This window comes from Salminus brasiliensis, chromosome 8 (assembly GCF_030463535.1).
Source record: "Salminus brasiliensis chromosome 8, fSalBra1.hap2, whole genome shotgun sequence".
In the NCBI taxonomy this organism is placed as follows: Eukaryota; Metazoa; Chordata; class Actinopteri; order Characiformes; family Bryconidae; genus Salminus; species Salminus brasiliensis.
Genome location: NC_132885.1, coordinates 18,151,175 through 18,173,339, shown reverse-complemented (window position 1 = coordinate 18,173,339; position 22,165 = coordinate 18,151,175). Strand labels below are relative to the sequence as shown.

General features: G+C 37.8%; 1 protein-coding gene across 3 annotated transcripts in view; it reads left to right on the top strand.

The window, feature by feature from the left end:
* dgkg (diacylglycerol kinase, gamma) overlaps positions 1-22,165 on the top strand; it is a 96,024-nt gene that overhangs the window by 736 nt on the left and 73,123 nt on the right. For all 3 annotated transcript variants that reach the window (XM_072685916.1, XM_072685917.1, XM_072685915.1), the window contains exon 2: positions 19,108-19,476. In XM_072685916.1, coding sequence (XP_072542017.1) covers positions 19,410-19,476 — 67 coding nt within the window. In that variant the 5' untranslated portion in view covers positions 19,108-19,409. The remainder of the gene's footprint in view (positions 1-19,107; positions 19,477-22,165) is intronic.

The following is a 22,165-nucleotide window of genomic DNA, read 5'->3' as shown; positions in this document are numbered from 1 at the left end:
CGTAATTGTCATGTGCTCATACAAGGATTTACTCCATGAAACCATAACATGTGTCTCATGCATACCGTATGCATGCTTCTCAAATGTGACATTTAAGCTTCCTTAAAGCAGGTAGTTACATAAACTGCTGCTGCATGAGGACCTGCAGTGTGTTAGATGTTACCTGATGTCTCTGACATTGACAGCGTGACTGATGTGCATAGTAGAATCGCAGGTTGGGCAACACGGTTACTCCCTTCTTATTTACATATGGCTTGTGTGGTCTTCTCTCTCTCTCTCTCTCTCTCTCTCTCTCTCTGTCTGTTTGTGTCTGTCTGTAAAATGTCAGAACTGTGTATGTGTGTATCCGCACGCACCTTTAGCATGCTACACATCCTCTCCCTGAAGAGATCAATAGCATCAGGTCGTAGAGTCCGTAGGGATGGATCCTGGTTACATGAAGAAGGATATGCCACTCAACCATTTTGCTGTTTGTTTTGCACTTCCTGCACCGCTCAGCCTTGTCTCACAGCGGCCAGCAGTCCATCTTGTTTCATATCAAACACTTCTGTGCGGCGTCTGTGTTTTTGCAACGTGGGGAGGTTTGTAATCAATCGAGAGGCCGTGATGACGCTCCAGAGAGACCCACAGCGCTGTGGACTCGGAGGCTGACTTTGATAAATCTCAAATCGCCACGCTTAATTAAGGCTCATCATGCAAACACCAGAGGCGCTGGATCATTGGGTATCTTGATAAGATGTGAGATGCACAAACAGCAAGAACTCTCTGTATGTATGCATGAGTGTGTGAGTATGTGTGTGCTAGAATTATATTTAAAGAGGTAGCTGATGTTTACAGACATGAGAGAAGGTACATATGTGTGTGTGTGTGTGTGTGTGTGTGTGTGTGTACATATTCCTTGGTAACTACCTGTGTTTGCTTCTGCTATGTACTTGGTGGCATACACAACACTAAAGGCTCTGGAAGCAGTAAGTACAACTGATCTGTGCTGTAAGTGGAGCTATTAAGGCAGTATTGGCGACAAGGCTGTTGTTGTCCATTGAAAATGACTATACAATGCCAAGGGCCTGGATTCTGTGGACAATTCCTAGAGGATCAGCTGCTCATGCCAACATGTAAACAGAAATCAATGAAATGTCATCTGATCAAATGACTGTGGCTTTACAGTAGGTCCGTATAAATCTCACAGTCATGATTAGAGCTGAGCTCTAATTCTATATTACATGAAACTAATCAGATCATTACTTTAGAAGAACATTATCAATGTCTGTAAGCCCCAAAACCTACTAGAAATTAGACCTTAAAAGAGGCCACTCATTTGCAAACATAGTATAACTAATCCCGTTCTCCATACACTTCTCTCTAAGACCTCATGAAGTCATGTCGTCATTCTGTAGTGTTTGACAAGACATTGACAAGTCTATCTGTGTCATTCCCAGTATTAGCAACGTGCCTTCATCCTGGTCTAGACTGGATTTGTGATTGGCTGAAAGAATGGGATTTCCCATTGCTGCTATCTATGTTTAGTTTTGTAGTCTGATTACTTTTGTGTATAGCACTCACTGTAGGAATCCACACACTTTGACTGATTAACAATATACACAGGACAAAACCTGCCAGGTTAGGAATGTTTTTGTTTACTGCAGGATGTGATAGTGATGCAGTTTTTGAAAATCCCATTCGCTTCTGTCGTAGAGAAATCAAGGAGTTCCTAATATGGGCATGATCCCAACTCCAGAATAACACGTGCCTTCAGAGGTTCATAGGATCCTGGCAGTGATACAGTTTTTACGCTCTTTCAAATACGCTCTCAATTTCATTAGGACTGTTACATCGCTATCCATGACCGCATAACAGTTTCATGGTATAAGACGTGGGGTGATATCAAAAGCATATTGGGATTGGCAGATAATTGCTTTAAAAATATCTTTCCATTGGATAGGTATTTCAAACCAATACTTGTTGTGGCACTTAAAGTACATTTTCATTTATGTCATTTGGCTGATGCTCCTTTAAATACAAGAGAGGCCTTTATTTAAATCATGTTACTCTCATATCTTGCTCATGGACTCTATTGGATATTGGTCCAACTCTGGAAGGCCAGCATGCTTAGGCAAACCTGGGGTTACTTGGGAAAATATACTTTTTATAATTTTACTGCATTTCTAATCTAATAATTACATTACTCTGTAATGCAGTTATAATATTTATGTATTATACATATTTGCATGATACATATCTAATATCAACTCACAATTCCCATATTGGTGCAGTTAGTTGGTGCATATTGTGATATACAGAGAAAATATTAAGCAAATTATTCTGCCTAATATAGTGACTATAGTAATAATGCATATGCACTAAAATAATACTTGCTTGGAAATCATGGACTGTTACACATTACCAACAATAGTACCATATAAAAATGAGTTTACTCATTGTTGGTTATTTATATTTTTATGTGACTGTAATATTATTCACGTAGTATTCCATGCTGCACTTAAGGTCCCATACAATGTCCCAACCCTGTAATATTCCACGTTCTTTGTCAATATCTATTAATATTTTTGCCATTAACAGACGCTCAGACAGGACGATGATCAGGATCAGGGTTTACTTAAGGCTGGGAATTTTAACTTTTCTGTGTCATTGCATTGCAATTTCAAACCAAACCTCTTCTGTTGCCATGACATCCAACCCCTCCGTAAATAATCCCAGAATGTTTGATCTTACATACCCCAGAGAGAAGGGAGAGAGGGGGGAAAGGCTGGTGAGAGTATTTATGGTTCATTACAGTTCAAGATTTATTTGATTTTGTAAGTCTTATTCAAAAGTTACTATCCATTAGTGTTCCAAAACCTTAGTCGTGATTCTAATGAGCAAGTAAGATTCTCTAAAGTGTTGAAAGCTGTGAATCGCGGCCATGAAATGACCATGCACAGGAAAGAACAAACAATGAGGAGATGTGTTAGTACTGATCTCATTAGAATCACTGAGAGTCACTTTTTCTCTATTTAAGGTTAGTGATTCACTTGGCTAAGAAATGCATTGACTTGATAAAAAAAATACATTCCTGATAAAATATTCCTTTCATGAGTGTGTGAAGTGCTTTGTGAAAGGCAAGGCTAGATTCATACAGCTTGGTGGAAATGACTCTACACCATGCAGAATGTGCAGAACAGTATTTAAGTCCTCCAAGTACCAGTGGAGGTTTTCAGCACTCTGTGTCCTGTTTGTCTCTTTTTGGGGGACATTCCCACTCACTAGCTAGGACTCCCCCTTTTATACACAATGTTGCCAGGGCGGAAAGGCTAAAGACTAGTATGTATTTTCTCTGAGACACATGAAGGCAGCTAACTGCATCTTTTGGAACTGCCGCTAATGCAGTGTCACCGTACAACTGAAAGCTCTTTGCAATTCTATAACATCAGCCAACAGTTGCCTGCACTGGCTAGTGTTGCACTGGGCGGTGACTGTGGCAACCCCTGCAATAACCCCATAATAAGTCATCCCACCAGTTTCATCACAAAAGATATCTCATCACACCTTCCCCCCCATACAAACACACTCTGCACCCTACACTTACTTACTGGAACTGTGACCAACACCTCAGTCACACAGCACCCACCAAAGACTTTTCTCCCTTTTCTAACTCTTAACTTGCACTGCACTAAACACTTAAAGGGAGTGTGCACTTACATTTTGACTTACCTTTACACCTGTCACCAATGTGACAAGAAATGAAAGTAATTTGGTTTAATTTGATAATAGGGCCAACGCTTAGACCGCTGTGCCACTCGGGAGTCCTGCAGTAGACAGAAAAAAACTGAAAGTAAAAGCATCAAGATATTTAGGCAGGTTCAGTGGTTGAAACAACCTCAGTTCATTCTGAGTTGATGACTGTGTGGATGTATCTACGGTTGTGCTGTATGTACTGATGTGTACTGATAGACATCCAGTCCACTCTTTCTCCACTAGAGTTATTGCTTAATCCTTTTCAGCTTCTTACCGGAACATTTGGTACATGAATCAGTTGCTAATGGCACATGCTAATGAGGGTAAAGAGCCCTATTGCATGATCAAAAAGGCGAGTGGTCCAAGTTGCGAGTAGTCCAAGTTGTAATGGATAAGTCAATGCATCATTTTAACCCGTCCTGTTGGTGTTGGTTCTAGATCAGTGCTAAATTTAGTTTAAAAAATTTGTCTTAGTCTTTTGGCTAAAATGTGTATAAGTTTTAGTCACACTTTAGTAATTTCGTAATTTTTAGTCAACTAAAACTAAAAGCATTTGAGACGAGATTTAGTCTTTCTAAAATATTTTGTCAACTTTTTGTCATTCAATTTGAGGTTTTCCAATAGTCTAAAAATTATAATACATTTTAATACATTACAATGTTAACCTTCAAAATTATGGAAGGAATATGGCCCCTTTTTCTTCAAATACATTTTGCATTTATTTAACTTTAAAGTACTGACAATTTCACAGTTATGTCATTTGTGTTATGATGTTATGAGGTTATGACGTCTGATTTTATGGCGTTGTTTGTGAGCATTAGGAAGTGGGGGGGGGCAAACATGCAGTCTTAGGGATGCAGTGTAGTATCGGCTGGTTTGAATTGATATATGTTGGTCACTGGACAGATAGATAAATAAATGTATTAAAATAATTTAATGTTTGTCAGTCTTTTACATCATCCTTTATTATTCTTTTTTTTCCATTTGTTGACAAAAGGTGTAATACATTTCGTCATAGTTCTCGTTTTAAAATCATACTTTTTGTTCAGTTACTGTCTGGTTGTCGTCATGATAAATAGGTTTGGTGAACATTTTTTTGCCATAGTTATGTTATCGTTTATCAAATGAATACTATTCTAGACCAGGATTTGTTCGATAAACTCATGCTCATTAACTAGATGAATAAACCACACTAACATGTGAATAGATATACTGTGAATAAAACTATAAGTATGATTCTCATGCACATGCTGATGTGTGAAAACTGAGACGTAAGATGAGTAATGTTCCATTAAGAGAGTGATGGCACATGTTTGCATTTTCTTATTTTGCCTACCCAAAGCAGGCTAGTCGAGCACACAAATTAGCCAAGAGACCTAACAGGTGGTCGTGGATTATACCTTTCTCTGTACAGTGACTTAGTCTTTATTAGCAAGGACTACACAGTACTGACATTAATATTTGGACAGTAGTATTGTGGCATAGATTCTACTCAAGGCTAGAAAACGGCACAGTGAAGCTGTAAGTAATGATGTTTGTGAACACAATAAAAAAGCTATGGACTCGCATTAATGCAGAAGTCATTGTACTGGATCAGTACTGTAACTCCAAATGTCCTGTGTAAGAGTAGCAAAGTGCAAAGAGTACAATATTCTTTGTTCTGAAAAATGTATGTAGCTAGCATTAATACACTTGCTTAAAATCAAGAAGTTCATACAGATTACAGCAGCATCTTCTTTTAATATCTGCGTATTTCCATGGTTTCTGTTAGCAATTTGTTTGATTTAGAGCTCAAGATAGGTTTGACTGTTGTTCATTTGAATCAGTTTTGCCTTTGGTGTGTTTGATGTTTTGAAGTGGTATTTATTGACTTTGATTATTATTATGATGAAGCTCTGAAAACATAATGGTATACTGCCTAAAATACAGTAATTATATAACTATTTAAATTCTAGTTGGCATATTGATAATGGGTCTCTTTATAGGCCCAATATCAGCCAATATCAAACCAACACTCGCTACGCTAAGTAACAGTTTAGTTTCACAAAAGGAGATGTTTGTAAAAGAGATGTATAAATGAGAAGAACCTTTACATTGGTTAAAAATCTGTAAATGTAAGGGGTGGTGCTTTAAATGTCTAAAGGTTCTTTTAGAAATATCTTTATTGAACCAAAACAGGATTTTTGGCATTGCCTAAAGAACCCTCTGAAACACCCAGTAAGTGTATGCTTGTAGTCAATGATAGATCTATTAGTGGAGGAAAACAAAGAATGACTTTAACATTCACATTTTGTGATTTGATGTTATGTATTTCTTCTTGTGAGGTACTAGAGTGTTTGGGTAGTGTGAGTATTAATACTACTTCAGATGCTTATCTTAAGTGAAGGTATTAAAACATCTTTCATTTTAAAGCTTAGCAGTTTTTGTATAAAACATTATTGGAGCACTACTGATTGCATACTCATGATATGAGTGTCACTATTGGAAAACTACATATACTATATTTCTAAATGTTTTGGACACGCTTCGTAATGAATGCATTCAGATACCTTAAGCTGCACCCATTGCTGACACATGTGAACAAATGCACACACACAGCTTGTCAGGCCCTGTAGAGAAGTACTGCCAACAGCATAGGACTCTCTAGGGCAGATAAATATGAACCTATATAACCATATAACTTCCTTCTGCATTGAGCTGTCTGTGGAGCAGTGGAAGTGTATTCTCTGTAATGATGGTGCTCTATCCAATATGGGATGAGTTAGGCATGAGATGGTGTGGTGATCATCCAACATCCTGACCTGTCAAGCCCTCACAGCAATGCACAATCAAGTAGAAAGCCTTACCAGGGCAGTAGAGACAGTTACTCCAACAAAAGCAGGATAAACTCTTTTTTTATTACCCTTTTATTTCAGAAGAAACAATGCATGAGCAGGTGTCCCAATACTTAATAATGTATACTAATATATACAGTATATACTGTATGTAAATGATCAATTACGTAAATGAGAAGAATTCAGTGTTCAGTGGATTAGGCATATTTCTGTAATTCTTGTACATCACAATGTACAATTTAGCAAACTACTCCTTTAAAAAGGAGGGTTCTACAATTGGTTCTTTGTGTGATGCCACAGAATACCGACTTTTGGTTCTATAAAGAACCATGTTTGTAACAGAAATGTGTGAGTGTGTAGAACCTTTAAATTGTTTAGGAACATTAATCATGAAGTGGCTCTTTAGGCCTTAAAAAGGGTTGACTCATTTGCAGATTTGCATTTCTTTCACAAACATGGTTTTTAAAGGAAACAACAGTGTTTGCTCGAAGAACCAATTGTAGCACCTTTGTTTTTAAGTGTGTAGTAGACATGTACATCTTTGCAACTATTATTATATTATAACCCTTATATCTTTTCCTGTTCCCTGTTAGTACTTGTATGACTGACATTCTGTTGCAGTACAGTGAGGCTTTATCAGTTCTTACCCAGCTTCTTCCTTTGCAGTTCGATAAACGAACAAGTTTAGCAGTGCTAATATTACACTACAGGCCAGCGCACTTTACCGCAAGCTCTTAAATGTCCTAAATACACACCCCATCAAGTGGACAATCATGATGGAGAAGGCAAGCCAAAATATAATGCAATGCAGCTGGCTGATGGCTGGATGAGGCAACAGACGATGTTTTGCGCGTGGTGGGCTACAGGCCCTGCGGCTCTATCAGGCCCGAGGATGTTTATTACTGTAACAGCCTGTGTTTATGGACGTGCTGTTCTCTAGTGGCTCTGCGCCCCTTGCTAAACCCCATTCTCAACCCCTCAACCTGGCAGCGTCTTGCGCTCATGCCTCTTCATTTATCACGGCTGATCCCTCACTTTCTACTGTATAAACTCTGCGTTTGTGCCTGCTCACTGTCCCTGCAGGATGAGAATGATGTCACTGCACTGGACAGTGCTATATACCTCTTGCACTCTTTTATCCCACTCATGATCAGTGTCCTAATTTGGCGGTGGGGCTTCTTCAGCGAGGCGCTTCGAGATGAGGATGACTGCTTGAAATCCGAGCTCCCACTGTGCAACTTGTTGCATGAAAAGACACATTAACTAGTTGTAGCTATTTTTTCAAATAAAGCTTCTACACTTAAAATTAATATACCTAATTATTGTACTTCCCTTTAGAGAGAGTTGCATGGAAGATATGGTGTAATTAACATTGGAAGCAATTGTTGAGATTAACTGGTAGGTCAGCATTATGATAAATAGAGCTAATGCTAAGTTTTGTCATTTCTCCTTCAGTCAGTATACAGTATGTTGTCAGTGTTGGATAGAAACCTTGTATCCCCAAAAGGAAACCCAACCTTTAATAGAAGTCAGTGTAAAATAATAAGTATTTGGAGGATTTCTTTTGGTCATTTCTTTTATATATCTCTTATATAATAAGTTGTGTATTTATTGACCTTTAAGTCAATAGCAGTCAATGTAGACAAATGGGTTATTTCTGAGTATTTTAGTTGGTTCCAATTAACCTGAAATTGTGACAATATACTGTCAGATTAAAAAATGGCAAAAACTGAGATACAAGCAAGTGAAAAGTGAAAGCAAGATGTACAGTGAATGTACAGTATTTATACTTGTTTTCTCATGTTTCTTGTGTATTTTATGGCATTATCTTCCTTTTAGTCTGCATTAGTTAATGCCTGTTTTGGGCAATTGATATTATGGCCTAATCATCTAGTTCTAATCAAACAATATAATAATAAATACAATGAAGACTGATTGGAGGGCATATAAATGCGACCAGAAAAGCAGCTTTACAAAACAGAATGGGAACGGTCTTAAAGACTGTTGGTAGGGAATGTGAAATGTCATCTTTACAGTGTTCTAAATGAATACACTTCTGGTGAATTTTCTTGTACAATTACAGGATCAGAAGACACCTCCTAGTCACCAGTGTTGTGTAGACAGTAGCTGGGTGTGGCTGGTGTACAGAGGAGAGGGACTGTCATAGTCAAATTAATTCTACATGAGCAGAAGAGTAATTAAGAACCTGTCTGGTAGTTCAAGGGGAATAAAGTGATTGGATAAAGAGACAGAAAGAGAAGGAGAGAGAATGAGAGAGAGAGAGAGAGAGAGAGAGAGAGAGAGAGAGGGTAGATAAAGAAAGTGAGAGAACAAGAGAACAAGTGGGTAAGAAATGTAATATAGATGTGAGGGAGAGATATAAATACTACGGCTAGAATGTAAATGGAGTGTCAGTGGAATGGAAGAGGGAGTGGTAAATCACGCAAGATACATGGAGTTTTCTGCTGAGAGAGATTGAGTGAGAGAGAGAGAGTAATGAGACACATACTGTTTAATGGGGCCAGCGGAGAGATATAACCCTGTACTTGACTTTCACAAAAAAAGCTTTGTGCTTGACCACATGCAGCCTGCTAGAAATGGCCATGACGGTCACTTTTAAGTGGCCTAGCAAAGAATGTGCTTAAAATTGCTGCAGTAAAATCTGGCCAAAATCCCAACTCGTTCAGAAAAAAGTAACTCCAGTTAGGACTGGACATTCAAATGTTTAGAGTAGTACACAACTTAATACAGGTTTTTCCACACATAGAACTAGCAAGTACAACTGACCAGCAAGTACAACTGACCAGCACTAACAGTGCTCACATTGTGATCAGACATTACAGAGTACGCATAATTATTTTAATTACTCTGTTTATTTTACTTTTACATTATCCAGCATGTTTAGCTTCCCTCCCATGTACCCCCACTCCACATCAAACTTTCACAGAAACTTTTGGAATAGATTTTTTATAACTTACTAAAAATAAATCAAATAAATGATATAGGTATTTATAGTTATAGTGTATTATATCATATTGAATAATGAAAAAAAAATACTGGGTTGTTTTTTGTAAGTCATAGAATTAACACATATGTGTGTGTGTGTATGTATATATATATATATATATATATATATATATATATATATAGGCTGCAGTGTGCACAGAGTCAACGGAAAAACTTCATCAGCCCTGTCTAATGAATCTCAATGCCAACAGCATGAATCCATTGACCGAATCCGCCTTGGGTCAGCAGTCCAGGTTGGAGGTGGTGTAATGATGTATCAATGTGGGGAATGCTTTTTTGGAAACACTTTGGGCCTGAAGTGCCTGTAAATACCAGAATTCAAGCAAAAATCATTGCTTAAATTACACAGCCTATTATGATAATTATGATAATGCACCATGTCACAAAGCAAAAGTTGCTTCAGACCGGTCTCATGAACATGACAATCAGTTCAGTGTTCATCAGTGGCCTTCCCAGTCAGCGGATCTAAATTCAATAGGACAGCTTTGGGATGTAGTTGAACAAGAGATTTGTAGCACGTCAAAAATCTCAGGAATTGTATGATGCACTCATGTCAACATGGACAAGGATCTCAAAGGAATGTTACCAACACCTTGTGGAATCCATGCCCTTAAAAGGCTTGTTTGATAAGGAAGGACCTACCCAGTGTTAGTATAGTGTTCCTAATGAAGTGCTCATTGAGTGCACATATATAATGTTGTATTTAAAAGGTATCAGTAAAATAATTGTTCAGCAGTATCAAAGTTAAGGTATCATTAGCAGTAACAAGCTGATTTTGAATGAGAACAGCCCTAAAGCCAGCACAGAGTATTTAAAAGAAAAGAGAGAGGACATGGGGGAGATGTTCGTTCCTCTCTTTCTCTCGGTTTAGCCTGAATACCTGAATGACTCACTCAGCCTCATTATCTCTGTGAATAGGGCACAGCAATGGAGGAGGATGGCGTTGAGGTGAAGCTCGAGAGTCTTTTCTTTAAAGTCTTTCTTCTTATCCCATGATGTTTAAACCATGGTCATGCCTCAGTTTGTGTCTCAGTGTGTTCAATTATAGCACAGATCTTTATGTAACCGACTGAAACATTAATGGTGATCACACATAACCTATTCAAAAAGTTTTTATTATACCAAATAGAGTTCCTATTAATTATAAATGTACATCAATAACCTGTAAATGCAAAACTGTATGTATATATATATATATATATATATATATATATATATATATATATACACGAAGTGTAGAGCAGGTCGATAACGAAACCTATGAAAATATTGATTGCTTTTCTTTGAGTCTCGAGTGCTAATAGTGGAGCTTAATTGCATCCTTGACCTGGTAGTTCTCAGGGTAGTATTACATACAACTACAAACAAAGATGTGAAAGAAGCAGGCTTTAATGGAAGGTCTAGTGAAATCTTCATGTCATCCTATGTTTTGTACAGATTTGCTCCTGGATGGCTTTTGTTGCTCTACCTTTGTGCCAGAAAATCACAAACAAGCACTCTAATGTGCATACACACACATACACACACACACATAAACACCCCCCCCCCTTTAGTTCATCTCCTTGCTGCAAACGTATGACGTCAGGTTGCTAGGCAACTGCCCGAGCAAACAGAATCCCTCTCCGCACAAAGGGGTGGCCCCATCCTGTCAATCTGCACGTGCCTCCAGCAGCCCATTAACCTTATACACATAGACAAACACACAGACAGACACACATACACACACGCCCATTAGCCTTGTCTCTTCAGCCATCATCTCTTAAAATGTCCATGCTGGATTAACTCGCCTATTATTGCATGTTGTCCTAGACTTGCGTAGCTGCATAGCTAAAGCAGAGCTGAATATAAGCAGGTGATAGGTGAAAGATCGTATGGTTAGGAGTTATGGTTAGGCTTTCTTGTTAGTTTTAGAATATTATATGTATTGTAGCTGTAGTCAGATCAAAACCTCAAAAGCTCCATATTTGTGACAAATGCACAAATAGAAATGATCCAGAATTACCTAGAAATAAATCTTAACTTAAAATAAAATTATATATAATAAAGTTTTAATTATAAAATTATATCATTCACACACTTTGCTTTAAATAAGGAGTTTGGTACAATCACTCCCCAGCCCATACAGTAAAAAAAAAAAACATCGTACTATATATATTTTTTCCAAGCATATTGTCACTGTCACACAAAAACCTTGTATATTCAAAATGGGAACTTTATAGCGAACAAAATACTTTTTATCTTTCAATGGAAATCAGTGTTAAAATATTTTATTTTAATATTTGTTATTTTGGAGCATTTTTATTGGTCCATTAATTGTGGACATTTAGACAATATTATAGACAGTGTATAAGTCATTATGAAAGTATGTAAAAATGTGTAACCATTAACTTAACTTAAAATATGTATTTATTTATTGTATTATGAAAATGGCATCTTTGTACATATACTTCCATTATAAAATACCTTTAAAATACATTCATTTAAGGGTAATTGGATCTGATAATAATAATAAGTAGAATTGTGAAATACTGCATACTGTGTTCTGTGATACCATATAGCTGTGTTAATTTCTGAGACATTTATCATACATTAAAATCTCATACCGTTGCAAGCCATCAGTACATACAGCACAAAACAAAAATACAAACTCCTCCCTAAAACAAGCCCACCAAGTCCTTTACCATGCTCAGATAAATATTTATTTACATTTAATTCATTAATACAGTTAAACAGTTCTGAAATTGACCCATCCTTCTCCTTCCTCTCCCTGTTATTATTATTGTTATAGTATGGAATTATTTTGTATATATTTCAAACACAAGGCACAAAATGTATATGTGAAAGGGAAAAAAAATAAAACCCTTTCCTGAATTTGATCTGCATCTGAAACTGCATGGCTGTTTAATGTGTATTAAAAGCACTGACAGTGGACCTGGCCCCATTGTTATCTGGAGATCAGAGAAATGTGTGTGTGTGTGTGTGTGTGTGTGTGTGTGTGTGTGTGTTTTAGCTGCATAGGGGAGATAAGCTGTAGCTGTTGCAGCAGCAAGTTCACACTTGCATACGGCTACATGTACACAGCTGAAATTAGCAGTTAGGTCAGCAGTGGCAAGGAGAAGTGAATATCCTGCTCTAATAGCAGGCCATGACAATTATTTTAGCTCAGAGTGCTGATCTCTTTGACACCACTAGGGCAGAATTAGCCCTGCTCTTTCTGGGTGGATAGGATGTACCTTCTTCTCCCCATCATTCACTATGTACACTAGCCAGTACAGGCATCTATTAGCTGTCCAATGACATTTTGTCAGTGGCAGATGAAAAAAAAAAAGATGCATTTGGGTGGATTCATTTGACTCCCCATCATGTGAAATGGGAAGATGTAGCTGGTGAGTGGAAATAGAAAATGACTAAATTATGAAAATGCATTAAATCCCCAAATAAAGCTGCAAGAGGAGACAAATGTAAAGGAAGCTGAGATTTGTTTATTCCTTTTTGTTTATTCGCCTTACTGAAATAGGAGACCAGGGTAGAAGGGAAGAAGGAGGTTGGGAAAATAATTGATGAGGGAGAAATTGTCTGCTGTCAGCTGGACTCTGGATTAAATTATGTATCAGCTAAAGTTAGGCAGAGCACAGCTCACTCATGCACATCTCATCACATCTGCTTTCACCCTCCCAGCGCTGATAGCATTGTGTGATAGGGGGAAGACCTAGCTAGTGGGTGGGAATTGGAAATGACTAAATTATCTGATGTGACCTGGTTTCTCTCCCTCATCACCCAACTGGGGACAGCAATGGCCTACAGGTTAGAGAAGTGGGATGGGAAGGTTATCAGTTTGAGCCCACCCAACCCTCAATTGATAACTTGGAGCTGAGGTTGCTGCCACAGTTCCAGGTGTGTTCTCAATGCCCTAGTTACTAGTGTGTTCAGTGCAGAGGATGGGTTAAATGCAGAGACTGTGCAGTGTTGATGACTTTTTCATTGCGGTTGTAAGCATAGCGGCAGATGGTGTTACAGATTTGTGGTTTGAGTGTTTTTGTACATTTTCTGACTGTAACAATGCAACAGGTGTATAATGCCTATCGTTCTCTTTCATGAATAGAAACTGTTCCGCTTTGAGTAAAGACCTTAATGTTAGAGTGCTTATGTTGAAGCTGCTAGGTGGTTTATTCACACTCTTCTGTCTACAGCTAAGGCTGTCGACCACAGAGTTACTTGTAGTGTAGATACTAGTTTATATATTATCATAAAAAAAATCAGAAACTTAAAAAATCCCTCTCCACAGCAATCAACTGCATTTTCACACTTTCCGTATACAGCTAACTACTAAGTTAACAGTAGTTCACTTACCAACTATGATTCTAACAGTCACTTTGTTCTGCTGTTTTTGTTTTACTGCTGTCTATTACAAGCATTTGAATCTAATCTGTGCAAACTAGAATCCAACAAATCTACTGTCAGACTTTGCCGAGCTTTTAGGTGCTCATGAATTGCATCTGTGCAGTGAGGAATGGTTATCTCATAAGAATAACAGAGTAATCTATTTTTAACTCCTGACGTCGGACGTTCCAAGAAAGAGGCAAATCCATAACTCCTGAAGTCATGGGACGCTAACAAAAATAATACCCCTAATTCATGGACTAAAAAAGCTATGGTAAGGTTAAGATGGAAAAATCAGATACATCCATGTAGAGTCATATCTGTGGAGAGTATATATTTTTATCTGAAGAAAATTATTTATTCACGAGCGTGTATATTCATTTTTAATTACCAATAAATTGACAAGATCTTCACATCCAAATGATGTATTCTGTACAAATGCATTAACGGTCATTTGGCCCTTGTCATTTCAAGAACAGCAGATAGCCTGATCAGAATCTTTGTAATTGAATCGAACATTTAATTATATAACAAATAATCATCACTAATCAAACCTAATCTAAATCAGAGATTTAATTAGTGTCCATCTTTGTAGGCTTAACATGCCCTGTAAGAGACAACCACTTTGGATGGCTGTTTGTTTGTTTGTATTCTTGCACATTGGAAATTTAGATTTAGTTTCGTATATGAAACATGCAAAGGAACATCATACACATGAATGTCCACTAGTTCAATTCAATTCAATTTTATTGTTATTATACTAATACAGGGTTGTACAGTACACCAAAACACTGTTAGGCTAAATCCCTGGTAAGGACATAGGTAAAGAATAGTGCAGGGACAATAGTGACAATTGTGTATGCTGAGGTAGACAAGGTTGGGTGTTTGTAATGTAAACAAGGTGTGCAGTGCAGTAATGAGTACAGCAGCTAGTGCTCAGCTAGAGAGAACAGTACACAGCTTGAGTGCAGTAGAGGGAGTTCCAGTTAAAGTGCGAAGTGCATCCAGTCCCTGAGGTAGTGAAGGATCCACTTTCTATATCAGTCTGTAGTTTGAATTTAATTCTAAATAATGATCATTATTAGTTTAGTTTTATAACTGTAAATGTTTGTCATTGGCCATTCCCACTCAGTGCTATCTAGCTGCCTTTTTCCCCTTTCCAGGCACAGTGTTTTAAAGCTGCCTATTATTGAACATTAGGGACAGGTCTTTGTTGATTATCAGCTTTATTTTAAACTAAAATCAAGGGGAGAAAATACTTTTTGTAAACCTTTATTTGGCATGAAAAGAGTCGAGATCCATCAGAAAAGAAGCTATTCTCTGCTGTGAAGTATGGTGGTGGATCTGTGGCAGGAGTGCAAATACCAGGTTATGACTGGACCTTAAAACAAGACAGTCATGCATAATCTAAGACTTCACTCAAAATAGTTACTTACCGCAAAATCAAGCTTTTTCCATGGGCAGGCAAGGGCTAGAGGGGTACAGGGCCACCGAGAGTTGAGCTCGGAAGCAGTGTGTTCTCTGGAATGATGAGGCTCCATCCAACAGTTTTGGGATGAGCTGGGTTGGTGATCATTCAACATCCTGACTTTACTAAAGAACATTCTTATCACTGTATGCAATCAAATCCTCACAACAATGTTCCAAAATCTAGCAGAAAGCCTTCCCTGGACAGTAGAGAGTTATTCCAACAAAAGCAGGATAAACTTGATTTCAGAAGAAACAGTGAATGAGCAGGTGTCCCAATACTTCTGTCCATATAGTGTATATTCAGGTCAAGAAGGGGCTGATAAAGAAAGACATATTTCATGGCCTTTTTGCTCAGGTGCTGTAAGCCTAAAGTGCACTGTATATTATAGATCACACCACTAAGCAGTGCAGTAGTTTATGAATAATAACACGCAAGAAATTATAATCTAATAATTAAACTAAAAACGTTTCGTTAAGTATGTTTGTGTGTGTGTGTGTGTGTGTGTGTGTGTGTGTGTGTGTGTGTGTGAAAAAGGCTTGGACTGTTGTTATGTAGTAGTTTATAAACTACTTGTGCAAGAAATAATCTTCAATAATTTTGTGAATGTTTTTTTGTTAAGTGTGTGTGTGTATGTGTGTGTGTGTGTGTGTGTGAAAAAGCTGGCCTGTTGTTGGCCTGTTGTTAGCTAAGTTAAGCACATTAATGAATTGCTTAATCACAAATTGCACATACACATGTATATTGAACTGATATACATGTGACCCTTAAACACTTTACCACACCATAAGCATTCACTCACAGGGTGTAAATCTACACTCACAGAACTTAATTTAGAGACAATATTTATTATAAGTGTCCCTTTAGACATGGCACAGATATTGTTTATTTAGGTTAAATTAGTTAGGAGCTAAACTTTATTTTTTTATTTCTCCTGATACTCTACTCTCTTTTCTCTTTTCTCCTCTGTGTCTGTCCTGTTGCTCTATTACTTCTTTCCATTTTCTCACAAGCCTTTAGTCATTTTCATAACTGCTATTGCAAGAGAATGTATGAATTATAAATTATGCTGTAATATGGAGCAACAGAAAAGTAGTTCTCAAAGACTCAAAAGTGTTTTAATAATGAAATTCTTTCTTGAAGTTTTATTAAAGTCGGAAAAATTGGTTATTATTTATGATTATTTATTATTATGATTTAGAGGATGTAGCAGGAAGACTAATGTTTGTTTGAAACTGCAAGATAAAAAAAAGAAAAAAAGCAGCTTTCAGCTTCTATTACAGATTTATGAAGAAATTTCATTTTAAATTGAGATCTTAGGTTTTGTTGGACAGCGACAATACACTCACTACATCAGTGGTTCCCAATCCCAATCACGAGGACCTTTTTGCTTTGCACATTTAGCGTTTTCTATGCTCTAAGACATCTGACCCAGCACATGATGAGCTTGTGAGTGATATGTAGAGAGTAGGGTACTGAGATTGGGAGCCACTGCACTACATGAATTTGCAACTGTACAGTAATACTGTACCTAAATAACAGTATGCCGTTATGACTGACATATATATACTGTTTGTGGTCAGAATGCCTGAAGAACTTTGTAGCATTTTTCTAATAGCATTTGATTCATAGTGCTGATCTCACAAGCCCCTGTAGAAATATTAATTTGTGTGTCGTAACACCTGCTGCTGGATACTAGACAGAGATAAAGCATGTGCTCAGATACATTATAAAATCTTTATTCTGCCTCTCTCTGGAGTCTGTCCGTAGCCCACAAAACAAATACTTCACCTCACTTCATTGCATGTAAACCTACAGGGAACAGCCTGCTCTGGCATGCTGTAACTTATGCCATCACCGAGGGATACCATCACCATTGCCCTCTTCATCATTGCTGCTCTTCTTGCTTTGTCTCCGCACAGAGATTAGATATCCTGTGATAGTCTGCTTCCCCATGGCAGTCCTGCTAAACGGCTGTTGATTTTTCATTCTGCTAAGCCTGACTGTGTTCTCACAGAGAGAGGGGAATGAGAGAGAGAGAGAGAGAGAGAGATGTATTGATTGGTGTTGCACGCTGAGCACAGAGGTCGGCCTGGCCCATGTGATCCAGTTGCTGAGTGGGGCTTTGAACTCATATCTCAACAGAAGGGCAGCTGGATGTGGTTTTAACAAAATTAAGTTGTTTAAAAGGGGCCGTATCATATATGTGTCATACAAATGTTTGGGTTCCCCTGGCCAAAAAGACTGTTACAGTGAATAGTTACAGTGAGTGGAACATGAACTGAACTCCAACACTATTCTCAAACATTTAGCTAGTAAGATGAATTAATTTAGTAGTTTTGTTTTGTGCAGTGTTAGAGTGAAAAAAAGCAAAGGCATTCCATGCAAGATTTGTACAGCAGAAGAGTTGAGAGTTACCAGGGTCTCAGACCTAGAGCTTGTTAGGGCTGTGGTTTGTTCACAGTCGCCATTAGGAAGCTGAAGCGGAAGATGTAAAATCAATGCTTCTACAGCAGTATGGGGATCCTAAACGCATCTCAAAATCCACAGTGGGTTACCTCCATGAGGTGAAAGTTCTGTCATGACCCTCACAGTCTCTCATTCGAAACCACATCAAAATTTAACTATGTATAGACCTCAAAAGGGCAGTGTAGCAAAATGACTCTCAAGAATCTCAAGAATCTCACAGAACTAGAAGACTTTTGCAACAAAAGGCAAAATCACCTAAAGAAGAATTGAAAGACTCTTAGCTGACTACAAAAAAAACATTTGTAATACTTGACGAAGAGAGTGGTAAGTTCTAAGTGCTTCAGGCTCATTTATTGTAAGGGAGGACATAAAAAAGCAATCTTGCTAAAATGTATTAATTTTAATATTTAACTTTGTACATTTTGGAGAGCAGGTCATCTTTTAATTGCTTAACAGTTCATATTATTAGATATTCTGACCAGGATACCCACAATTTGCATGTGTATTTTTCTTTTTTTTTTTATGTAATTAAAAAAAGGAAATGAATAATATTTGCATAATATTGACCAAAATTGACATGATTCATTTTCCATTCCCTTAATATTTTTAAGACACAGAGCTCCAAGCTATTGATGGCCACTGTTGGGCCCTTGAGCAAGGCCCTTAACCCTTTCTGCTCCCCAGGCACTGGAGTTGGCTGCCCACCGCTCTGGGTTAGTGTGCTCACTGCCACTAGTTCAATTGTGTGTATGTGTGTGTGTGTGTGTGTGTGTGTGTGTGTGTGTGTGTGTGTGTGTGTGTGAACACAGATGGGTAAAATGCAGAGTACACAAATACGTGAATATGGGATTTACACAGAATAAGCAACATATACGCAAACAGTAAATATCTCTGTTCTGATTGGCTGCTTATATTATCCCTCATTCAAAAAGACGTCTGGACAGAAACTCCTTAAAGCTTCAGTATGAGTGAGTGGGCAGTACTACTGCAGGCTGAATAGCGAGATAATGTACATTTGAGGTTGAATTACACAAATAAATGCAATCAGCTGATCTTTATGAATTGACATGCTTGTCCATATCTCTAACTGAGGAATGGCTAGTAGTGTTATCAAATTTGAGTGTACCTGATTAGACACTGAGTTACACTGGGAGCATGTCTAATTGTGATTTGATTGTCTCTTTCTGTCTGTAGGTCATTGTGGGTTGTAGGTCATCCGTTCAGCCTTGCTGTGATCTTTTGTGTGAACATCCCTGCAGTGCAAATCACAGCCCCGACCTGTCACACCTCGTCCGTTTCACCTTGACTCTGCACTCGTCCCCTCATCTCCCCATCCCTACGCTTCTCCGCTCTGGTGCCACCTCTTTTTGCCATCTGCTCACAGAAGGAGCTGGGATGACGCCAGACCTGCTCACCTCTATATCCTATCTCAACCAGGGCTAATCATTATCGTCTCCACACACCCACTCCTCGCCACACACACTCCGGCCGGCGAGATGGGTGACGGGAGCTGGGTGTGTCTGAGCCCAGCCGAATTCTCCCAACTGCAGCAGTACAGCGAATGTAAGTACTAAAAATGAGTCATCCACACGGCAAAACCTCAGCATGCTCTGTCTGGGCTTCTGATGATCTGCTGCTCCAGTTGGTTTGCTGATTGGACTTGATTTCAGTCTGGGAAGACAGTTTAAAAAAGGTTTTTTTGCTCATCTGTCAAGCTGGTACATTTTTATGCTTGTCCTGAACATCATCTTGGAGTTTTCACATCTAATCACTGTGTACCATTTCACACTAGCCATGTGTTTAATATTAGCAATACGGGTTCTATAGTAGATAAATACAGTAGAAAAAGAGCATCTTTAACTCGTAACAGTAGTAGAACTCTTTAAAGGGCTCTAAAAGATCCACATCCAAGAGGTTTTCCATCATAGATCAGTTAAACAATCAACCCGTACTTTCACCTGTTGAGGGTGGTCCTTATTTCCAATGTGGCTGAATGTGCAATCATAAACAAATCATAAAACAGGGACCAATTAAGATAATACACACATAAATAAATCAATAAAGAAATAATCCAATCTAAATGCAATTATGAACTAAAAGTATAAAATCATAGGCAAAAACTGAAAATATACTAAGATCAAATGAAACAGGTTCAGGCTGAGTGAAGATGGTTAAAAGTAAAAGCTTTCTGGTGCAAATTCATCCAGTTCAGTAAAACCTTTCAGAATATGACAGGTGATCCAGCCGCTGACGTGCATCTGATAATAACTATTATTATTTACAGAGATCTTACAGAAAGACCTTGTTAAAAAATCCAGCCAATGAGCAGTCACAATTAACTATTGGTGTGTGTCTGTAGGTGGGTTGAGGTTAAATAAATAAATCTCATTTAAAATGGCCAATTGGAAGCCCCTAAGTACTCTAGGCCCCTGGGCTTAAGCCCGGGTAAGCCTGTGCATTAAATTGCCCATGGGCAAATGGTGGGAGAGTGCCTTATAAATAAAGAAAAACCAATATGTTTCCCGCTGCACAGCCAGAAAGGACCAAACAACTCTCTCATACAGACTGCAGTGATGAGTGCTGTCAGGGTCTCCAGTAATGAATCTCAGAGCAGAGAGATAAACTGAAGAACTATTCAACCAGGCAAAAAAAACTAAACATTCACATGGTTCTTTGAGTTGTTGTGGTTCTATGTACAACATTGCTTTACAGAACACCTTTTAAGGGAGTGTGTTGTTGATTTTACTCAATATTTCCAATTTCCAATTACTCCAATAGTATCCAATTCTACAAATAATTCATTTTCTCCTTTTCTTCAAGAAAATTATGGTTTGAACGGTTAGGTCACCTCATTTATCTGTTCATTAAAGCTCTTAGTCATTCAAATGATTGTGCCTGCAAAGCACCTATTTAAGGTAATGTCCAGGTCAATGTGTAATTTGAGGGTATTTCACAGTGTGTAAATATCCCTGAAACTGGCCCTCTGGGCTTTTAGGAAGCACTGCTGGGAATGTAGGCTGTATTGACAGAATGTATTGATGCCTTGCTAGTACTCTCTTTTCTGTAATTCATCAGGAGCCTTTAATGTTGTTATTGATGCAAAACACTTTATACTCCAGACATATATTTTTTGTGTATGTGAGTTATGTGAGATACATATTATTGCAATTATTCTTACAACAGTGGAGAATAATTGTAAAATTATGTATGAATTATATGCAGTTACAGCCGTAGTGGCATTAATGTTTGGTTTATTGCTTTCCATAATATCTGTCTGCAAGCCAGAACAAACCTTATCAGATATGTTAAAATGCTAAACCAGCTTTGTATATTTTACAAACATCATAATGAGCTAAAACAAATTAAGACACTATGATGAAAAAATGATAAGACACTAACTGGTATTAAAACTGGTAAGGGTTGGATTTTCCAAAAGTATGAACAGGATGCTTTCTCACATTGAACACTTTCATTTCACAGTCATTTAAGGTTTTGGGAAACTGTGCCAGGGCATGTATAATTGAATATGGTCGTAAAATGTAAACAGTTCTTTACTGACTGATATGATCATCATGCTAGCCCTCATAACTTATTCAGTAGGTGAAACTGGAGAACAAAACAATATTTTATTAATTATTCTGCCTGAAAATAATATTTGCATGATTACACATTCATTGTAGTGTAAAGGCATACATAATTAGTTTACTTAGACTAAACTAAACATTTGCATTTTACTTATTTGAGTGGAATAAATCCAGTTACAGTAAAGAATGTGATAAAAGAAGTCATCTTTATGTTGAACTGACATTTTTTATTACAATGCAGGATCATTTTTCTTTGCTAAAAATATATTTTTTTTATTTATAAATTAATATTATATATTTGCCCTGTATACATTTGCCCTGATCCATACATCCCATGCATGGTATTAAAGGGCAAGTGTATGTACACACCATGTGCTTGTGGTGTGGGTATATGTGTGTGTGTGTATGTGTGTGTGAGTGTTCTAGGCTAGGTACTAAATAGTGGGTTGTTTTGACGCAGTGGTGTTAATAAACAGTGAAATATACTTGTCAGGTATATTTAATGAGCAGCTGATGGGGGCTTCACTCACATTCATAGCACTTACATTTGCTGCCACACAAAAACTGCTGTTTACTGACTGTTATTATTATTTATTTTTGCTGGCCAGCAGAAATCTCCTCAGATGTAAGGAACAAAAATTCTGTAGATGCTACTGTTTCAGTCCTAC